The 18,946-nt window shown below is 39.9% G+C and overlaps 2 protein-coding genes across 2 annotated transcripts in view; both read left to right on the top strand.

The window, feature by feature from the left end:
- Positions 1 to 4,093: 4,093 nt before the first annotated feature.
- LOC115169764 (V-type proton ATPase 21 kDa proteolipid subunit) lies at positions 4,094 to 11,148 on the top strand. The gene is made up of 8 exons (XM_029725690.1): positions 4,094 to 4,348; positions 5,469 to 5,517; positions 5,717 to 5,800; positions 6,014 to 6,091; positions 7,628 to 7,697; positions 8,011 to 8,062; positions 8,350 to 8,540; positions 8,689 to 11,148. The coding sequence occupies exons 1-8, from the start codon at positions 4,282 to 4,284 to the stop codon at positions 8,713 to 8,715; spliced, it is 618 nt and encodes a 205-aa protein (XP_029581550.1). The 5' UTR covers positions 4,094 to 4,281; the 3' UTR covers positions 8,716 to 11,148.
- A 965-nt stretch (positions 11,149 to 12,113) lies between these two features.
- The window catches only part of LOC115169761 (beta-1,4-galactosyltransferase 2), a 145,670-nt gene continuing 138,837 nt past the window's right edge, over positions 12,114 to 18,946 (top strand). Inside the window, exon 1 of the mRNA XM_029725686.1 lies at positions 12,114 to 12,558. The gene's annotated coding sequence lies outside the window, so the exon portion shown is untranslated. The remainder of the gene's footprint in view (positions 12,559 to 18,946) is intronic.

Genomic DNA, 18,946 nt, shown 5'->3' with positions numbered 1-18,946 from the left:
CAAGGTGGGAACCACACATCTGGAGATAATCCATTCACCTACTCTGCATCTCACAAAGATGTGGTTGGAACCAAAAATCTCTCATTTGGATTCATCAGGACAAAGGACAGATTTCCACCACTACTCCACCGGATCCCCGCCGTAAGCTCTGGACCTTGGCACAGGATCACCGCTGCTACCGAGTGGCTATAGTGGCTAATGCGAAAAGTGCAAATCAATCCCAGAACAACAGCAAAGGACCTTGAGAAGGTGCTGGAGGAAACAGGTACAAAAGTATCTATATCCACAGGTAAAACGAGTCCTATATCGACATAACCTGAAAGGCAGCTCAGCAAGGAAGAAGCCACTGCTCCAAAACCGCCATAAAAAAAGCCAGAATACGGTTTGCAACTGCACATGGGGACAAAGATCGTACTTTTTGGAGAAATGTTCTCTGGTCTGATGAAACAAAAATGGAACTGTTTGGCCATAATGACCATTGTTATGTTTGGAGGAAAAAGGGGGAGGCTTGCAAGCCGAAAAACACCATCCCAACCGTGAAGCACGGGGGTGGCAGCATCATGTTGTGGGGATGCTTTGCTGCAGGACGGACTGGTGCACTTCACAAAAAAGATGGCATCATGAGGATGGAAAATGATGTGGATATATTAAAGCAACATCTCAAGACATCCGTCAGGAAGTTAAAGCTTGGTCGCAAATGGGTCTTCCAAATGGACAATGACCCCAAGCATACTTGCAAAGTTGTGGCAAAATGGCTTAAGGACAACAAAGTCAAGATATTGGAGTGGCCATCACAAAGCCCTGACCTCAATCCTATAGAACATTTGTGGGCAGAACTGAAAAAGCGTGTGCAAGCAAGGAGCTCTAAAAACCTGACTCAGTTACACCAGCTCTGTCAGGAGAAATGGGTCAAAATTCAACCAACTTATTGTGGGAAGCTTGTGGAAGGCTACCTGAAATGTTTGACCCAAGTTAAACAATTTGAAGGCAATGCTACCAAATACTAATTGAGTGTATGTAAACTTCTGACCCACTGGGAATTTAATGAAAGAAATAAAAGCTGAAATAAATAATTCTCTCTACTATTATTCTGACATTTCACATTCTTAAAATAAAGTGGTGATTCTAACTGACCTAAAACAGGGAATTTTTACTAGGATTAAATGTCAGGAATTGTGAAAAACTGAGTTTAAATGTATTTGGCTAAGGTTTATGTAAACTTCCGACTTCAACTGTACATACAGTTGAAGTCGGAAGTTTACATACACTTAGGTTGGAGACATTAAAACTCGTTTTTCAACCACTCCACAAATTTCTTGTTAACAAACTATAGTTTTGGCAAGTCGGTTAGGACATCTACTTTGTGCATGACACAAGTAATTTTTCCAACAATTGTTAACAGACAGATTATTTCACTTATATTCACTGTACCACAATTCCAGTGGGTCAGAAGTTTACATACACTCAATTAGTATTTGGTAGCATTGCCTTTAAATTGTTTAACTTGGGTCAAACATTTCTGTTAGCCTTCCACAAGCTTCCCACAATAATTTGGGTGAATTTTGGCCCATTCTTCCTCCTTTATCAACCTTGTTTTTTTACGAGTTCAGACTTGTTTTGAAAGCACAATAAATCCAGAGAATACCAGACTTTGATGGCAAAATTTGCCCACGAAGGACCGCTGCGCCACCTTCCTGTTCAAGTGAGCACAGCACAAGGTGATTCCAAAAATGTTGTGTATGCTGCTGCATAAATGATGTAATATGCCAGGGAGATATGGATACCGTAGCTAAGAAAGTAATAGTAAGTGTATGTTGTGAAGTAAGATGTTAGTAGCCCATGTGCCTCACCCTAATAATTTGGTCTATTTACCCCTCTTAATTTCACCTACTGTTCTGACTTGGTGGTGCAAATTTAGCCTTTAACCTGTTTTAAAGAAATGTAATATTCGAATATTGTAAGAGCTTTCATTGTCTGCTTATATGCCCCCTTTATTTATCCTATGGTTCTGATTTTGTGTACAGGGAGAACACTGTAAGAACGGCCCATGTTCAGAATTTTGTCGCTGTACATTTCAAAAGTGCTAAACAAGTAGTTATATTGACTACGTCCGTCCTAGCTCGCTCATTAATGTTTTAATTTAAATGACGTATTGCCTCTTTTCCGCTTGTCGTCCCTTTATGCAATAGTTTGTACATATCAATTGTCATTAGAAACCACATTTGTTTAAGCAAGACAGCCATATCAGCTATGTTTTTTTAAAGGCAATAAATGAGACTGAATTAACTGTTTCTCTGCCAGACAAGGCTCTGCTGATATCCAGGTGTAGCAGTGGTAAGATGTTGGGACTGCTCTTGGGACAGCTTTATTTAGGGCCTAACAGTTTGTGGGCACCGTTTGTCACCGTTATAGTGCAATTAATGTATTGTTTAGTGTTGTGTTGTGTAGTGGCTTTGCTGGCATGCATATTACCTTTTTTTTGTTTTTGCCCCACAAAGATTTACATGCTAAAATCGCCACTGCAGCCTTGGCAGAACGGAGAGCCTCTTTGACACAGAGGAGAGTGGTCTCAGTTGAGTGAGCCGCCTTGAAGCCTGACTGGTTAGGGTCAAGAAGATAATTCTGAGAGAGATAACGAGAGAGTTGGTCAGAGACAGCATGGTCAAGTGTTTTGGAAAGAAAAGAAAGAAGGTATACCGATCGCTCGTTTTTGACGTCAGAGGGGTGTGTTGGTTTGGGCTATATAGTGATTTATCAGTCTGCATGCACTGTACTGTGCAAGTTGTCGGATCAGTAGATGAAGATACTGTGTACGTCCCAAATGGCACCCTATTCCATATAGTGCACTACACCAAGATAGGGCTCTGATCAAGACTAGTTAGTAGACACCAGGAAACAATTGCACCTTAATTTGCACCTTGTAATGGCCTTGACTTCCCCTGAATTCTTTATATTGACACTTCACGCATAAAAACAATTTTTCTTCAGATTTAGAGGAATATGAATGTGTTTGTGAATGGATTACAGAGTTTTTAATGTGTAAACTATTGACATTTCCAACAACCCCAGAATAATTGTGCATGATCTGCCTGAAGGGTTGAAATGTTCATGTTCTGTAAGTAGGTCCACACTACCCTTTCTTTGTCTGACTTGTTTTTCTGGGAGTGACAGTCCCTGTACATCTGTCTCACGCAGTGAGCTTCATGTGGCTCAGTTGGTAGAGCATGGTGCTTGCAACACCAAGTTGTAGGTTAGATTCCCATGGGGGACCATTATGAGAATGTATGAGCTCACTACTGTAAGTCGCTCTGGATAGGAATGTCTGCTAAATGACTAAAATATGATATTGAAAGATAAGAACAATTATTATTATTTTCTTAAACATAGGCCTACATAATAGATCCATCGCTCAAATAGCCAATATTCCTGATTCCAGACTGAACTTGGAATGTGCAAATAAAAATGCGTCACTTTATGCGGCTTCTTCATTTCTGAACAGAACGTTTAATTTTGGGGTCTTTTCACCAGTCATCTGCACATTTAATCAGTGATGTAGCGCCATCATGTGGTAACACTGCAAGGAGCTGAATTACAAACACCTGTAATTTGCCCACACAATCTTTGCTAACTGGAAACAGACAGAAAGAGGTGAAGCCATAGTATATACCAACATCTTTGCTGGGAAGTAGTTCTATATTTCAGAAAGTTGAAAGACAAACCAGGAACTCAAATTTGTATTTTGGAATTTAGCTTACATCATGAGACCAACATGCTATTTTATGTTTCTACAATGCCTCTGTACAGTTTCTTCTACTTGCGGAACTACATTTTCTTAGAAGCGCGAAAAAAATCGCAACAATAAAATACAACAGAATAACCGTAGCCTAAAAAATAAATAATAATAATAATAATAATAATAAATAACCGTAGCCTACAGTGTGAAGATTGCCCAAGTGCTGGTCTAAGGTCGGTTTTGCGTTTTGACCTGTGAATGAAAAAGTAATACAAAGTTGAAATGTACAACTGGTCCTACGTCTGTGCTTGGGAGCTCCCGCGGAAACTGGCACGAAGAAGAAGGAAGTGGAATTACGTTTGTTGTCACGGTCACATGCTCAAGTCAAGCTCGATCAGCTGACTGCATCCCTTCCCTTTTGATGGTTAGATTTCCCTTCCTCAATTGAACGATTTCGGGGTTATTCAGACCGTTCGACGTCAATTGTAAAGACAAAACTGAAGGTAGCATAGTGAGATAGTACGGAAAATATCGCGGTTTGGGTGATCATGAACGGACACGCCATTCTCTACACCGGGGTCACTTTGGCCTTCTGGAGTACCATTCTCATCGTCGGTAAGAACGTTTTAGCCACATTTGCTAGCTAGGGTAATGGGGTTAATGATGATGGCAAATATATAATGCATTTTGTAAATATATATCCTTTCATTCATTTGATTGTATATGTCTGTGTCGTGCTTCACAGACCGTGCTGCTTGCAAGCTAACGTTAGCCTGTTGCGATAGCTAGCGACAATGGCGTAAACTCATCTGGGTCTGCAGTGATGTGTTAGCTAGGTAATAGCTAGCCTGCCTGACAAATAGAGCTAACTAACTTCCTTGAATTATATGTTGTGCACCTTTGGCACTGTCGGCCAAAAGGTAGATTATCTAACTATTCGTTTGTAAAGAATTCGACGTGTATAGAAGTAACGTTAGCTAGTTGCCGAGCAAGTCAGCTAGCTAGTTGTTAGCTAGCATATCACTGCAGAGTTGGTAGTCTAATTAATCAGACTGTAATACACAATTCATTGGTGTATAGACCGCCTGACGCTAATGCATGCGAAGTCGGGTTAATGTTCGTTACAAGCAAGAATGTTTAATAAAATTACATTTAAATTTACTCTACCGGGTGTCCTTCAACTGCTCGAAATTTGAAACAAAATAGCCACATGAACGTAACCGGTAGAGTAAGTTTTTTTAAATGTACAGTAATTTTATTCGACATTCTGCTTTGTAAGGAACATTTACACGATTTGGTAGGCATTAACTTCAGGCCGTATGTACACCAAATGAATTGTGTAGTACAGCCTGATTAATCAGACTAGAGATCCAGATAGTTAGCTAGCTAATGTTCGACTGCATAAGGCTACCCTGCACTAAAACTTTGAAAGCATACTGTTAAGTATAGAAAATGTATAGTTGCCATAGTTATCTAGTTCACTTGCTTGGCTGATAGAGTAAGGAAAATGGGAACTGAAACACCTGTCATGTGGGGGTGAGCCATCACACTTATCTTCTGACACTTAATCATTTCTGACACATTTTTGTTCTGCAGCTCTGTGGCTTTGCGTGTACTGTTACTGAACTGTACTGCAACACACACACACACACAAATGCATAAACCAATGAAAATGTTTGCACACTTTTGTTCTGCATACTTTGCAATGCATTACCGGGATTGGTGCTTTTTTCAGGTATTTGCTACACGATCTTCGACCTTGGATTCCGCTTCGATGTGGCATGGTTAGTATGACACACAATCCCTTGTCTTAGAACATCATATCATAGACGTACGAATAGAAATCTGTTTCATATTCTGAGCCTGGTGCTGATTACTGGTGGTAACATTTCAGAATTTCAGTTGGGTCCCCCCCATCTTAGCCTAGACCTAGCGTATGGTACGTTTGATTTTCATGGTGAAATTGTGCTCTCTCTCTCATAGGTTTTTGACAGAAACCTCGCCCTTCATGTGGGCGAACCTTGGGATTGGCTTGGCCATCTCGCTCTCTGTTGTTGGAGCTGCTTGGTGAGTACTCTTCATTTCCCCCTGAGTGTTTCTTCAGAAGAGATTGTCCTGTTTTGAATTTGGAATAGAGAAGTTGTTAAATTAGACTTGAAAATTTAAATAGCAACTAGTGTTTTGTCCCCATCCTATTCCCCATTCCATTTAGGCTACATTTCTCCTCTTGTATGGCATGTTCTGTTAATGTTTATACTGAATTGTGTCCTTGTTTTACAGGGGCATTTACATCACAGGTTCCAGCATCATAGGAGGTGGTGTAAAAGCACCACGGATTAAAACAAAGAATCTGGTCAGGTAGGCTATTAAAAAGAGAGTGGACCAGACCCCCCCCACCCAGACCACTTAAAGACAGTCCTAGCAAAATTCTTGCTTGAGAACTTGCTAAGAAGCATTTTTTCCCCTTCTTTTTGACCATTTTAAAGCTACAATATGTAACTTTTTGGGTGACCTGACCAAATTCGCATAGAAATTTGAGTTATATTTTTTGCATCAATTACTTTTGGTTTTGTACATCAGCTTTAAACAGCTGAATATACACTTTATTGGTTCTGGAAAATATATTTCAGTGGTTTAGATGGTACAATGATTCTCTACAAGAATGACTGCTTGTTTTGTCACAAACTGAAATTACGTGAACTATTAGAATTTAAGCAACCAGGAAATGGCAGAGCGATTTGTGCATAGTGCATCTTGAAGATATATTCGGTAATACTGGCACTGAACACAACCCATTTTTAAACCCCACTGAGCTTTTGAAATGAGAAGGTTAGCATTGCTTACAAGTAAAATCCCATAGAGAATGCTTACGAACGTATTTTGAAAATGTATAGTCTCTGACCTAGGTATTTGCAGGACCGACATACCAGCCCATAAAGTTAAACAAGTATCTCAAAAATGCTACTCTGTTTGCTGAGTACACAAAACAAATATTGGCTCTTGATCCAGGAGGGGATTCTCTGCTTTTACCAGCGAAGCTTTATTTTGGAAGAAGATAGCCATCTAGCTAAGTGCTTAACTAGCTACTAAATTAGCAAACCAAATGCACAACTGCAGAGCATTTAACACATTTTAGACAAGTTAATAATTTTAAGATATCTAGCTGGTAAACATTTAGTTGTGATTTCTATACAGTAACTAGATCCCCTGGCATGTGCTGCACAACAGTGAGGGACTCACAAGGCTCCGGTCTCTTGACATTGTGCTTGTAAACAAACACCACGTGACTGGGGACTACTGGTAAACTTCATAATGAAAAATTCATAATGAAAAATTATGTAACAGTTGAAATGAAGAACACAATCTTCTTTGTCTCATATTGAACAAGTTCACTGCAGGTCATTACTTAAGTAGCTGCAAATATTCATATGTATTAAGACTTAAAATAAATAGTTTTGAAGGTATTGAAAAACTATACCGGGACTATTTCCAAATACCCCGCTATATGGTCTACCACTCAAGACTACACAGTAAGGTACTTAATTGTTACCCAGAAATGATTTGATATTGGGATAAAAACAGCTCCATTGGGCTTTAAGATGAATGCATTAACTGTAAGTCGCTCTGGATAAGAGCGTCTGCTAAATGACTAAAATGTAGAATCTGTGTCGTGGAGCGTTTTCACAGACCCAGATTAAACCTAGTCCTGGACTAAAAAGCACGGTCAATGGAAAATGCTTTTTGGTCAATGTCTGGATCTAAGAAACAGGCCTTGTATGCTTTCTGTGTAGGTGTTAAAATTGTATATCTGTATGTGCCCTACTGTATTGTTTGCATCTTTCCGATCAATATACTACTGTGTTTAATGCGGTGGTTGTCTCCTCCCATCCAAAGCATTATCTTCTGTGAGGCTGTAGCCATCTATGGGATCATCATGGCGATCGTTATAAGTAACATGGCTGAGGTAAGCAAGAGAGGGATGGCATACTTTCATCATCATTTGTGCCCTTTTTACATTTTCACTAGTGATTATGGTGATTGCATTCCAAATGGCACCCTATTCCCGAGTGTACTACTTTTGACAAGAGCCCAATGGGCCATGGTCAGACAGTGCATGACTATATATCGAATAGGGTGCTATTTGGGACTGAACTTGTGACTCCTAATTGTAGCCTTTTACATAGGACATCTTGGGAGTAGAGCTCTGAATCTCCCTGGTGTGTGATACTGTAGTAGACAGCACAAAATTAATTATTTATTTACATCTCTTTTTATAGAGCTTTAGTGGCACCACACCAGAGACCATTGGGGCAAGGAACTACCAAGCAGGTAAGAAATGAATGGTTGGTGGGTGTTGCTTAGCCTCGTCTCAGATCTGTCTCCTCTTGCCAACTCCATTGTTAAGATTGAAAATCACAGCATTGTTTGGCATGATAGCACAAACACACTGGCGCTCAGGTGAGGTTTTGATTGGAACCAGGCCTTAAATTCCAATAGGATAAATGCAGGCACAAGTAAAGCAGGCACGTCTTGCCATTGGCTTAGTTAAACAGTGCAATGATAAAATACAGCTGAAGGAAATGCTGTGCTCTTGTGATTGCGTTCTCTCCTAACAGGCTACTCCATGTTTGGCGCTGGTCTTACTGTGGGATTCTCCAACCTCTTCTGTGGCATCTGTGTTGGCATCGTTGGTAGTGGGGCCGCCCTGGCAGATGCTCAGAACGGCAGCCTCTTTGTTAAAATCCTTATTGTGGAAATCTTCGGCAGTGCAATTGGGCTATTTGGAGTGATTGTGGCCATCTTGCAGGTAACTAACATTCTTTTGACATGGTTTTCTTTCTCCCCCTGATTGGTTGAATAGCATAATATTCTATCATATTCAGTAGCTGATTGCATCAACCAAGTATAGGTTTGGTTTTATTATTACATACTTGATCAAATGTCTTTTCTTGTAGACGTCGAAAGTAAAAATGGGTGACTAGAAGATTCATTTTCAAGATGACAAGATCAATGGAAGACAAAGCTGGACAAGCAGATGGATTGTGTAAATACATAGTAAATTATTTTAATGTATTTTTTGTCTGTGATTGTTTTTAACCATAATTTGCTGAAGAGTGACATATTTGCACCATTTTGTCTTAAAGGAATGCAGCCAAATGGTTAGATTAAACTGCAGGTGTTTAAGACAAAATCCTGTCCCTTTTGAATACAATTTGTCTTTGTAGTATAGTGGTACATATAATTAATCTCTAGAAAACCTCATGGCTTTCCCCACATACTTTTACTGTTGTATCAAATCTATCACAATTGAATGGGCCACTAGACATTTAGGGAATGTACTCTGTAGTAGGGACATTTTAATCAAAATATATTTGACTTCATTAACATCTGTACAGTATAGGATTTTTTTACCCGTGATCAAATCATGCAATGCCACTATTTAACATCTAAGGTCCCCAAGTTTGGTTTGACACGCATATGGTTTCTCTGGTGGTGGACATGCTTGCTGTTCCATAAAGAGCTGTTCTGTTCATTACATGGAAGTGAAACATTCCGGCAATGTCGTAATTTGTATTGAATGCCTGTAAAAATGTGTTTGAAGTATTTGAACTGTTTGTATGCAAAAGTCGTAATGTATAACAAAGCAAATTATTATATTTATGACTGATGTAATCCATGTTTTTCCAATAGTTTCAGTTACGGTATGTTTTTCCATGATTGGTGTAAGTAACCTTTTCTGTAGTAACACAGAATGAATCAATATGTGTGGGTACAAGGGTGCTCTAAGGAGATATTACACTGAAATAGTCATTGTTGTTGGTCGTTTGACATTGGTCAGCTGTCATTATTCAGTCTTTTGTTTTGCTGTATGCATAACATTTTGGTAGGCACTCTTCAGTCCTGATTGGTTAAACATTTGAATTGTAAATTGTTGTGTGTACAGTATATATAAAGGGCACATGTCTGTTTCTGTGTGAAGCATGAGGGTGTTTACCATTTTGATGCAAGTGGTCTTTATCCACGGTGAGTGAACTGTTGCTGATGAACCTAAGTATTATCTGATTTCAAGTGACCATAGATAATGTCTGTTTTCTCCTTCTCAGGTCTGTAATCCCCTGTAAACTATCCGTCTGTGGAGAGTGAAATGTAGATGTTTTCCTCAAGATCACTTATCCGTGTCAGTGTTTCCCCTTTATTCATTTAGCAGTGGCGCACCGTAGAGATTTTATAATGTAGATATATATACCCAAGACGACACCCTGCTCCCACTACCTCTGCCACCGCTGCTGAAGACCCCACCCACTACTTCTGCCACCACTGCTGAAAATTCTTAGGGGAAACACTGCATGTACATTTCTGCTTTCCTTCTGTTTTTTGGTAATTTTGAGCTTGAATGATCTGAGCTCCTTGTCTTTCGACTGCTGCGAATGGGCTGATATGCATACTCTTTTGGAGAGATGGTACTCGAGCAGAACATCGATAAGAACTTTCTCAGACCAGTTGGCCTTTTACTTAGTCGTGATTTTGTTTGTCTTTAGTTTTTTTTTGTCTAAATTGCGGTGTTACTGATAAGACAATTAGCTTGAGCCCTTAAATTAAAAATAGCCCTAGAGTCAGTTTATGACAGACTTCCATTTTAATGTTCATAACGTCCAACTTTCTGTGACCATGGGTTTGTCCCAAATGAGCCCTTTGGGCCCTGATCAAAAGTAGTGCAGTATAAGAAATAGGGATGCATTTATGACTGTATACTTATGGGGGTCTCCAACTGAGTGTTCCATCCTGTCCTCACCAACTCAGTTTATACCAAAACTTCTGTTAATAATTAGGTAGCGTTGTGTGGTTGTTGTTAGATGACAGATGTATCAATTCACTATATCAGATTGCTATCATTTTATTATATTAAAAATAATGTATGTAAAAGTTTATGGTATTTAACCATGGAGATGAAAGCTTGTTTGGCTGGTCCCTATGGCAAAGGCCCAAAAAGATAATTTGAAATAGTATTTGGTGTGGGTTTCATACATTGAGTCAGCTTTGTTCATTACTTTTGAGCATTTCTAAATGGACCTTTGGTGTAATACTCGGTTGGCCGTCCTGGTCTTGGAGAGCCTCAGTGCTGAAGGGTTTAACTTGAATGGATAACATTTGGATTGTAAGTCCAACTGTTGTTGGTTTAAAAGTATGCTGATTGAGAGATGGCCATGAATGCACATGGCTTACATTGAGGCCCTCTAGGTCCTTGTTTGGCCACCTACTGTAGTGGTGTCATTCCTAATGTAAAGGACGATTTCTAGATCATACTTCAGTGAGTGTTTAATATGTTGATGTGGTGAATCCATTGTTTTGACATGTAAAAGTGGGTCCTCTTTACTTCATAATTGTCCTTGAAAGAATAAAATATTCCAACCTGATCGTTCAATCAAATTAATCAAACGTATTTTATAAAGCCCTTTCTACATCAGCTGTTGTCACAAATTGCTTTACAGATATAGGGCCGAGTGGCCAGGAAAAACTCCTGAAGGGAAGACACCTAGAGAGGAACCCGACTCAGGGGAGGGGCGGGGGGTGACCGATCCAATTCTGGCTGTAGAGTAAGTAGTTTATTTTTTGCGTGGTTCTGTAATATTATTTATGTCCCAGTCCCACTCTTTGTAATTATTTTTTACCCACTAGATGGCGCTAGATAAGTATTTTTATATTTACCGGGGACCTATCACAGCGTATGCCTCCCTTATTGCTCATTTACAACATTTGAAAAAGTGGGGGCAGCTACATTTGGCATATTAATTCAATTACTTTTCTTGACTTTAGAAATGTCAAGTTGTACCTCACAAATGAAGAAAGTATTTACATTTACTGTAGTCCTATCTTTTAACTGCAGACTGCTAGAGATGTGCAATGTAATAATAGGACCTAGTTTAAGCTCCCTCTGGTGGCAGAATACACGGGTGTTTAGACTGTCAGAGATCCCGTACTGAAGAGCGCGAGACCAGAGAGGAAGAGTGGAAAAGAGAGGCTCGACTGCGCGCAAAATCTGTCCGCGCGAAAATGAGAGTTAAGCAGACCAAGTTGGGGAGTTTTTGTATAGGGGGGCAATGAGTGTCGAATTTGTTGAAGATAAACGTGAATTGCTATTTTGATTGGTGAGTCTTATTTGATTGAATTGAAGTTTGATAATGCTTAGGTTGTTAAGAGTGTACTGATTCAAGTGTAACGCGCGAGACATTTGGATAAAACATTTTTTTATATCGGAGTTGTGACTGTTGTTCACACGCGTATCTGCCCTCTTATTGGCTAGAATGTTCCCACCTGATCTCTCCTCCTCCCGACTGCCTTTCGCCTTTGTGGACATATATTTCCATTGTTAGAGCGGCCAGTCGACCATCTTGTCAATATAATAGACAATCTTCGGCGAGAGAAAACTGCTACAGACTCCTTTTTTGTCTTCATAGCCACATTAAAACGTAACGGACTGTCGGAATTAGGAAGATAGAAGATTTACTACCCTATATTTGCCCTCCGTAAATAATCAAACAATGAGGCATTCATATCTCCCATGTCTGTTATATGGCAAAACGTTTTGATCAATGTGTCTGCACGAAAAATGAAATGACCGATTTATATAATCAGAAATAAATAAAACGCACTCCAGGCTTTATTAAGTGGATATTACGTGCCTTTTAACGACAGAGAGCAGGTTTTCGTGAGGACTTTTTGTTATTTAATTTTTTTAAATGACATTTACAGATTTCATATAAAAGGTTGCTGCAACAACAAAGACAATGCATTCATAGGAGAGGAGGATTGCTTGCTACCTTAAGGTAAGAATAAATTATATTTAATTTGTTCATCATCACATTTCGTTATTTTGTTTTTCTTGTATTTTTACATTTAGCCTGCCATTTGGATTCTTCTTTATTATCCTATACATCTGCATTTATCAACATGTATATGTTTACTGGTGGTTTTTGATGTTTTATTATACAATTTGCTTTGTTGTCATGCACATTTTGCTGAAGCATGCTGCTGCTAGACCCGCCATTCTACATGCATTTGCAACATCCCTTTTTTCAAGTGATCCAAACGTTCGACATTATTTCAACAAGCCGAAAGGTCCTTTGATCAGCGATGGAACGATCCATCCGGGCAGCATGCAGTGACGCTCTCATGCTGCCAACTGGTATCTAGTTAGTTATAAGATGTTGACAAGTTGCTCAAATGATTATTTACTATCTACATAATAACTCACGAAATACAGAGCTATTTCTATACGGCTGTTTTCATCTAGATCTATAGGCTACAGTTAAACTCAAGTGAGATCAAGATGCAGCCTACATTGTTTGCTGAAGTTTTAGGCTACAAGCTTTATAGCCTACATAGTGTAAGTAGATATCACTATATCTTGATCAGAAACTGGTTTTCACATCAATGCTATGTATCCTCAGCTTAGTTTTCCATGTGAAATGTACCCATTTAGAAATGCTTCTGTGTCATTATGTACATTGATGCGATAGTGTTTGTAGGGCAAAACTGGTCCTGGATGCATTCACTTCACTGAACTCTTACTTTGTACAAGTGGTTTCATTGACCTCACTTCAGTCAGTCAATGACAGGGTCATGATGAACTTTTCAGGGCTCAGGATAAATGAATGGAACCCACAAATAACAGTGGTGGAAATGTGTTCTGCACAGTTGGGCTACTTTGCTCCAATTATATCCCTCCTGATCATAAACAAATCACAAAATAATCAGGAATAATATGTTGAGCACTATCTGATTTTGGTTTGTGCACCCTGTTGCAATGGCCTTTGTCTATACCAATGCATGTGGTCCATAGCCTGACAGCCCACCCTCCAGGGTGGCCAAAGTCAACATGGTCACAGAGCATTTTGTATTATTCTGTACGTAAATCTGAGACTCCCCGTTTGGTATGATAAGTTACGTTTCATATGGTATGTATTAATTTTTGGATGTCCATCATCCATTTTGTATGATATGTAACGAATTACAATTTGTACAATATGCTACTAATTTGCAAAACGTATGATACAGCTGAAGTCGGAAGTTTGCATACACCTTAACCAAATACATTTAAACTCAGTTTTTCACAATTTCTGACATTTAATCCTAGTACAATTCCCTGTCTTAGGTCAGTTAGGATCACCACTTTATTTTAAGAATGTGATATGTCAGAATAATAGATGAGAGAATGATTTATTTCAGCTTTTATTTCTTTCATCACATTCCTAGTGGGTCAGAAGTTTACATACACTCAATTAGTATTTGGTAGCATTGCCTTTAAATTGTTTAACTTGGGTCAAACATTTTGGATAGCCTTCAATAAGCTTCCCACAATAAGTTGGGTGAATTTTGGCCCATTCCTTGTGACAGAGCTGGTGTAACTGAGTCAGGTTTGTAGACCTCCTTGTTCGCACACACCTTTTCAGTTCTGCCCACACATTTTCTATAGGATTGAGGTCAGGGCTTTGTGATGGCCACTCCAATACATTGACTTTGTTGTCCTTAAGCCATTTTGCCACAACTTTGGAAGTATGCTTGGGGTCATTGTCCATTTGGAAGACCCATTTCCGACCAAGCTTTAACTTCCTGACCGATGTCTTGATGTTGCTTCAATATATCCACATAATTTTCCATTCTCATGATGCCAACTATTTTGTGAAGTGGACCAGTCCCTCCTGCAGCAAAGCACCCCCACAACATGCTGCTGCCACCCCCGTGCTTCACAGTTGGGATGTTGTTCTTCAGCTTGCAAGCCTCCCCCTTTTTCCTCCAAACATAACGATGGTCATTATGGACAGTTATATTTTTGTTTCATCAGACCAGAGGATATTTCTTCAAAAAGTACGATCTTTGTCCCCATGTGCAGTTGCAAACCGTAGTCTGGCTTTTTTTATGGTGATTTTGGAGCAGTGGCTTCTTCCTTGCTGAGCTGCCTTTCAGGTTATGTCGATATAGAACTCGTTTTACTGTGGATATAGATACTTTTGTACCTGTTTCCTCCAGCACCTTCTCAAGGTCCTTTGCTGTTGTTCTGGGATTGATTTGCACTTTTCACACCAAAGTACGTTCATCTCCTTCCTGAGCGGTATGACGGCTGCGTGGTCCCGTGATGTTTATACTTGCGTACTATTGTTTGTACAGATGAATGTGGTACCTTCAGGCGTTTGGAAAATGCTCCCAAGGATGAACCAGACTTGTGGAGGTCTACAATTTTTTTCTGAGGTATTGGCTGATTTCTTTTGAGTTTCCCATGATGTCAAGCAAAGAGGCACTGAGTTTGAAGGTAGGCCTTGAAATACATTCACAGGTACACCTCCAATTGACTCAAATTATGTCAAGTAGCCTATCAGAAGCTTCTAAAGCCATAACATGATTTTCTGGTATTTTCCAAGCTGTTTCAAGGCACAGTCAACTTAGTGTATGTAAACTTCTGACCCACTGGAATTGTGATACAGTGAATTATAAGTGAAATAATCTGTCTGTAAACAATTTTTGGGAAAATGACTTGTGTCATGCACAAAGTAGATGTCCTAACCGACTTGCCAAAACTATAGTTTGTTGACAAGAAATTTGTGGAGTGGTTGAAAAACGAGATTTAATGACTCCAACCTAAGTGTATGTAAATTTCCGACTTCAACTCTATGTTACAAATTCTAATTTGTTGTGCCAACTTTAACTCGGTGGCTAACGTTAGCTAGCTAGCTACAGTTACCTCTAGGGGTTAGGTTTAAGGGTTAAGGTTAGGGGAAGGGTTAGCTAAAGGGTTAGGGTTAGCTAACATATAAGTAGTTGCAAAGTAGCTAAAAAGTAGGTTGTAGTTGCTAAAGTTGTCTGTGATGAGATTCGAACGCACAACCTTTGAGTTGCTAGACGTTTGGGTGATATGACTACCCATCCACCCCAACCAACCAACCAACCAACCACCCTCCTTTTGTTTTTGTCTTAAGTAACTTTCTATCTTATGTAACCATAACAAACGTAAGATGTTGTACTCATTTGAGGGTCCTGTATTTTCGTGTACTATGTTACGTCTAGTTTATGTGACCAGTCTGTGAAAGCAGGTGAGGAGAGACTACTTCCATAGGACTGCCATTCACTTAATGCCACTTGTTTCTTACACAGCTGGATCGCCAAATATCCAGTTGTGTAAGAATTTGGTTCTGTGTTTGATAGACCCTTAGCATACTTGAACTAATGACCGTGCACGTTTAACGTTTAAATGAATTACATTTGACTTACGTGTAAAGAATAAGCCAGTGCTTTGTTCCTAGGATGCCTACAATTGAAATGTTGATTGTTCCTGGCAGTTTGTTTGCAAAGGAGTGTTCTATTCTTTCAGGTTAATTCAATGTTGAGTTTTGTTGTCATGGGAACAGCCAGACCTGAGCAACAAAGGTGGCAGTTGGAGAGGACTGCTTTGCTCTATGCATTGACTTGGTGTTTTGTCTAAAAACCAGCCTATTCAGAGCTGTAAATTGTGAGTTTTCATTCAAAATCTCAAAGGCTGTGTCCTTGCATACATTGATTAATCTACAGTCTGAGAGCGCGAGGTTCACTTTAAAACAAGGCTAGTATGGATCAAAACTGATAGGAGTAATCATTAATTGCATTGTATTGCAAAGTCCAATTTTTTCAACCCAAATTATTAATGACGGCATGGCACTAAAAAAATATGTGCTATGATAGTTATTGTTTGGTTTGTAAAGAAATCCTTTTTAGTTCATTATAGAAATACAGCCCATAATATCCCCTATCGGTGTCGTAGTAGATTTTAGTTTGTTGCTGTAGTGTTTAACAGAGAATCAAAACTGCCCAAAACCTACTCTGAATCCCAGGCTGTCCCAATATAACCTTCCCTCCACCCAAGCACTTCATTTATTTTTTGGCTCTGGAGCCAAATGAGCAGCTCGATCTGAGGAAGCAGAGAGAGAGGCAAGGCAAGGCAAACCTATATTTGATGGTGGAGAGACTTTAGAGCTTAGCAACTCTGGAGCATGGCCACAGAGGCCTTCTGTGTAGGCTATGTATTGAAATAGGCTAGCTACACACTGTGAAGATAGCAATCTCAATAGAAATATGGTAGAAATACTTACAATTTCATGTAATGTATAATCAACATGTCATAATCAGTCATGTGTATCACATGAAAGGATGCACAGGGGTGATGTGATACCCCCTTGCACAGAGCAGAGATCTGGTGCATTCTACTTTCATTGTAGATTAATGTAATGTTGTCCCTTGAGTCAAATCCAGCAGAACTGTATAGTACTGTACTATGATAAGAACCTTGATGGGAGAACATCATGGAAATGTTCTAGTACAGTCGTGGCCAAAAGTTTTGAGAATGACACATATTAATTTTCACAAAGTCTGCTGCCTCAGTTTCTATGATGGCAATTTGCATATACTCCAGAATGTTATGAAGAGTGATCAGATGAATTGCAATTAATTGCAAAGTCCCTCTTTGCCATGCAAATGAACTGAATCCCCCAAAAATTTTTCCACTGCATTTCAGCCCTGCCACAAAAGGACCAGCTGACATCATGTCAGTGATTCTCTCGTTAACACAGGTGTGAGTGTTGACGAGGACACGGCTGGAGATCACTCTGTCATGTTGATTGAGTTCGATTAACAGACTGGAAGCTTCAAAAGGAGGGTGGTGCTTGGAATCATTGTTCTTCCTCTGTCAACCATGGTTACCTGCAAGGAAACACGTGCCATCATCATTGCTTTGCACAAAAAGGGCTTCACAGGCAAGGATATTGCTGCCAGTAAGATTGCACCTAAATCAACCTTTTATCGGATCATCAAGAACTTCAAGGAGAGAGGTTCAATTATTGTGAAGAAGGCTTCACGGCGCCCAAGAAAGTCCAGCAAGCGCCAGAACCGTCTCCTAAAGTTGATTCAGCTGCGGGATCGGGGCACCACCAGTACAGAGCTTGCTCAGGAATGGCTGCAGGCAGGTGTGAGTGCATCTGCACGCACAGTGAGGCGAATACTTTTGGAGGATGGCCTGGTGTCAAGAAGGGCAGCAAAGAAGCCACTTCTCTCCAGGAAAAACATCAGGGACAGACTGCTATTCTGCAAAAGGTACAGGGATTGGACTGCTGAGGACTGGGGTAAAGTCATTTTCTCTGATGAATCCCCTTCCGATTGTTTGGGGCATCCGGAAAAAAGCTTGTCCGGAGAAGAAAAGGTGAGCGCTACCATCAGTCCTGTGTCATGCCAACAGTAAGGCATCCTGAGACCATTCATGTGTGGGGTTGCTTCTCAGCCAAGGAAGTGGGTTCACTCACAATTTTGCCTAAGAACACAGCCATGAATAAAGAATGGTACTAACACATCCTCCGAGAGAAACTTCTCCCAACCATTCAGGAACAGTTTGGTGACGAACAATGCCTTTTCCAGCATGATGGAGCACCTTGCCATAAGGCAAAAGTGATAACTAAGTGGCCCGGGGATCAAAACATCGATATTTCGGGTCCATGGCCAGGAAACTCCCCAGTCCTTAATCCCATTGGGAACTTGTGGTCAATCCTCAAGAGGCGGGTGGACAAACAAAAACCCACAAATTCTGACAAACTCCAAGCATTGATTATGCAAGAACAGGCTGCCATCAGTCAGAATGTGGCCCAGAAGATAATTGACAGCATGCCAGGGCGGATTGCAGAGGTCTTGAAAAAGAAGGGCCAACACTGCAAATATTGACTCTTTGCATCAACTTCATGTAATTGTCAATAACAGCATTTGACACTTATGAAATGCTTGTAATTATACTTCAGTATTCCATAGTAACATCTGACAAAAATATCTAAAGACACTGAAGCAGCAAACTTTGTGGAAATTAATATTTGTGTCATTGTCAAAACTTTTGGCCACAACTATACAAATGGTAGAGCTTGGTTGATGCATAAATAACCTAGTTTAGTAGTCAGATATTTATTTAATTTCTGGCTTGAATATTTGGCATGTAGCCTATGAATAATATTTTATTGGGATTTGATAGTAGAAGCATCACAGACCTTCCTTGACAAGAGTGTCGATCCATTTTCCATTAGTTGAAATGTGAAACATGCAGTGTTTCTGACAAGGGTCAGCAGACTGAGCTGTGCATGTGCTCTTCTCCACAGTGTTGGTGGTAATCGGGCATGAGTGTCAAGTCTGATATCTGGGTTCCTCTCCTCCAGC

The sequence above is a fragment of the Salmo trutta genome, chromosome 31, assembly GCF_901001165.1.
Source record: "Salmo trutta chromosome 31, fSalTru1.1, whole genome shotgun sequence".
Taxonomy (NCBI): Eukaryota; Metazoa; Chordata; class Actinopteri; order Salmoniformes; family Salmonidae; genus Salmo; species Salmo trutta.
The sequence above is the reverse complement of the archived record's forward strand: the minus strand, read 5'-3'. Positions and strand labels throughout refer to the sequence as shown.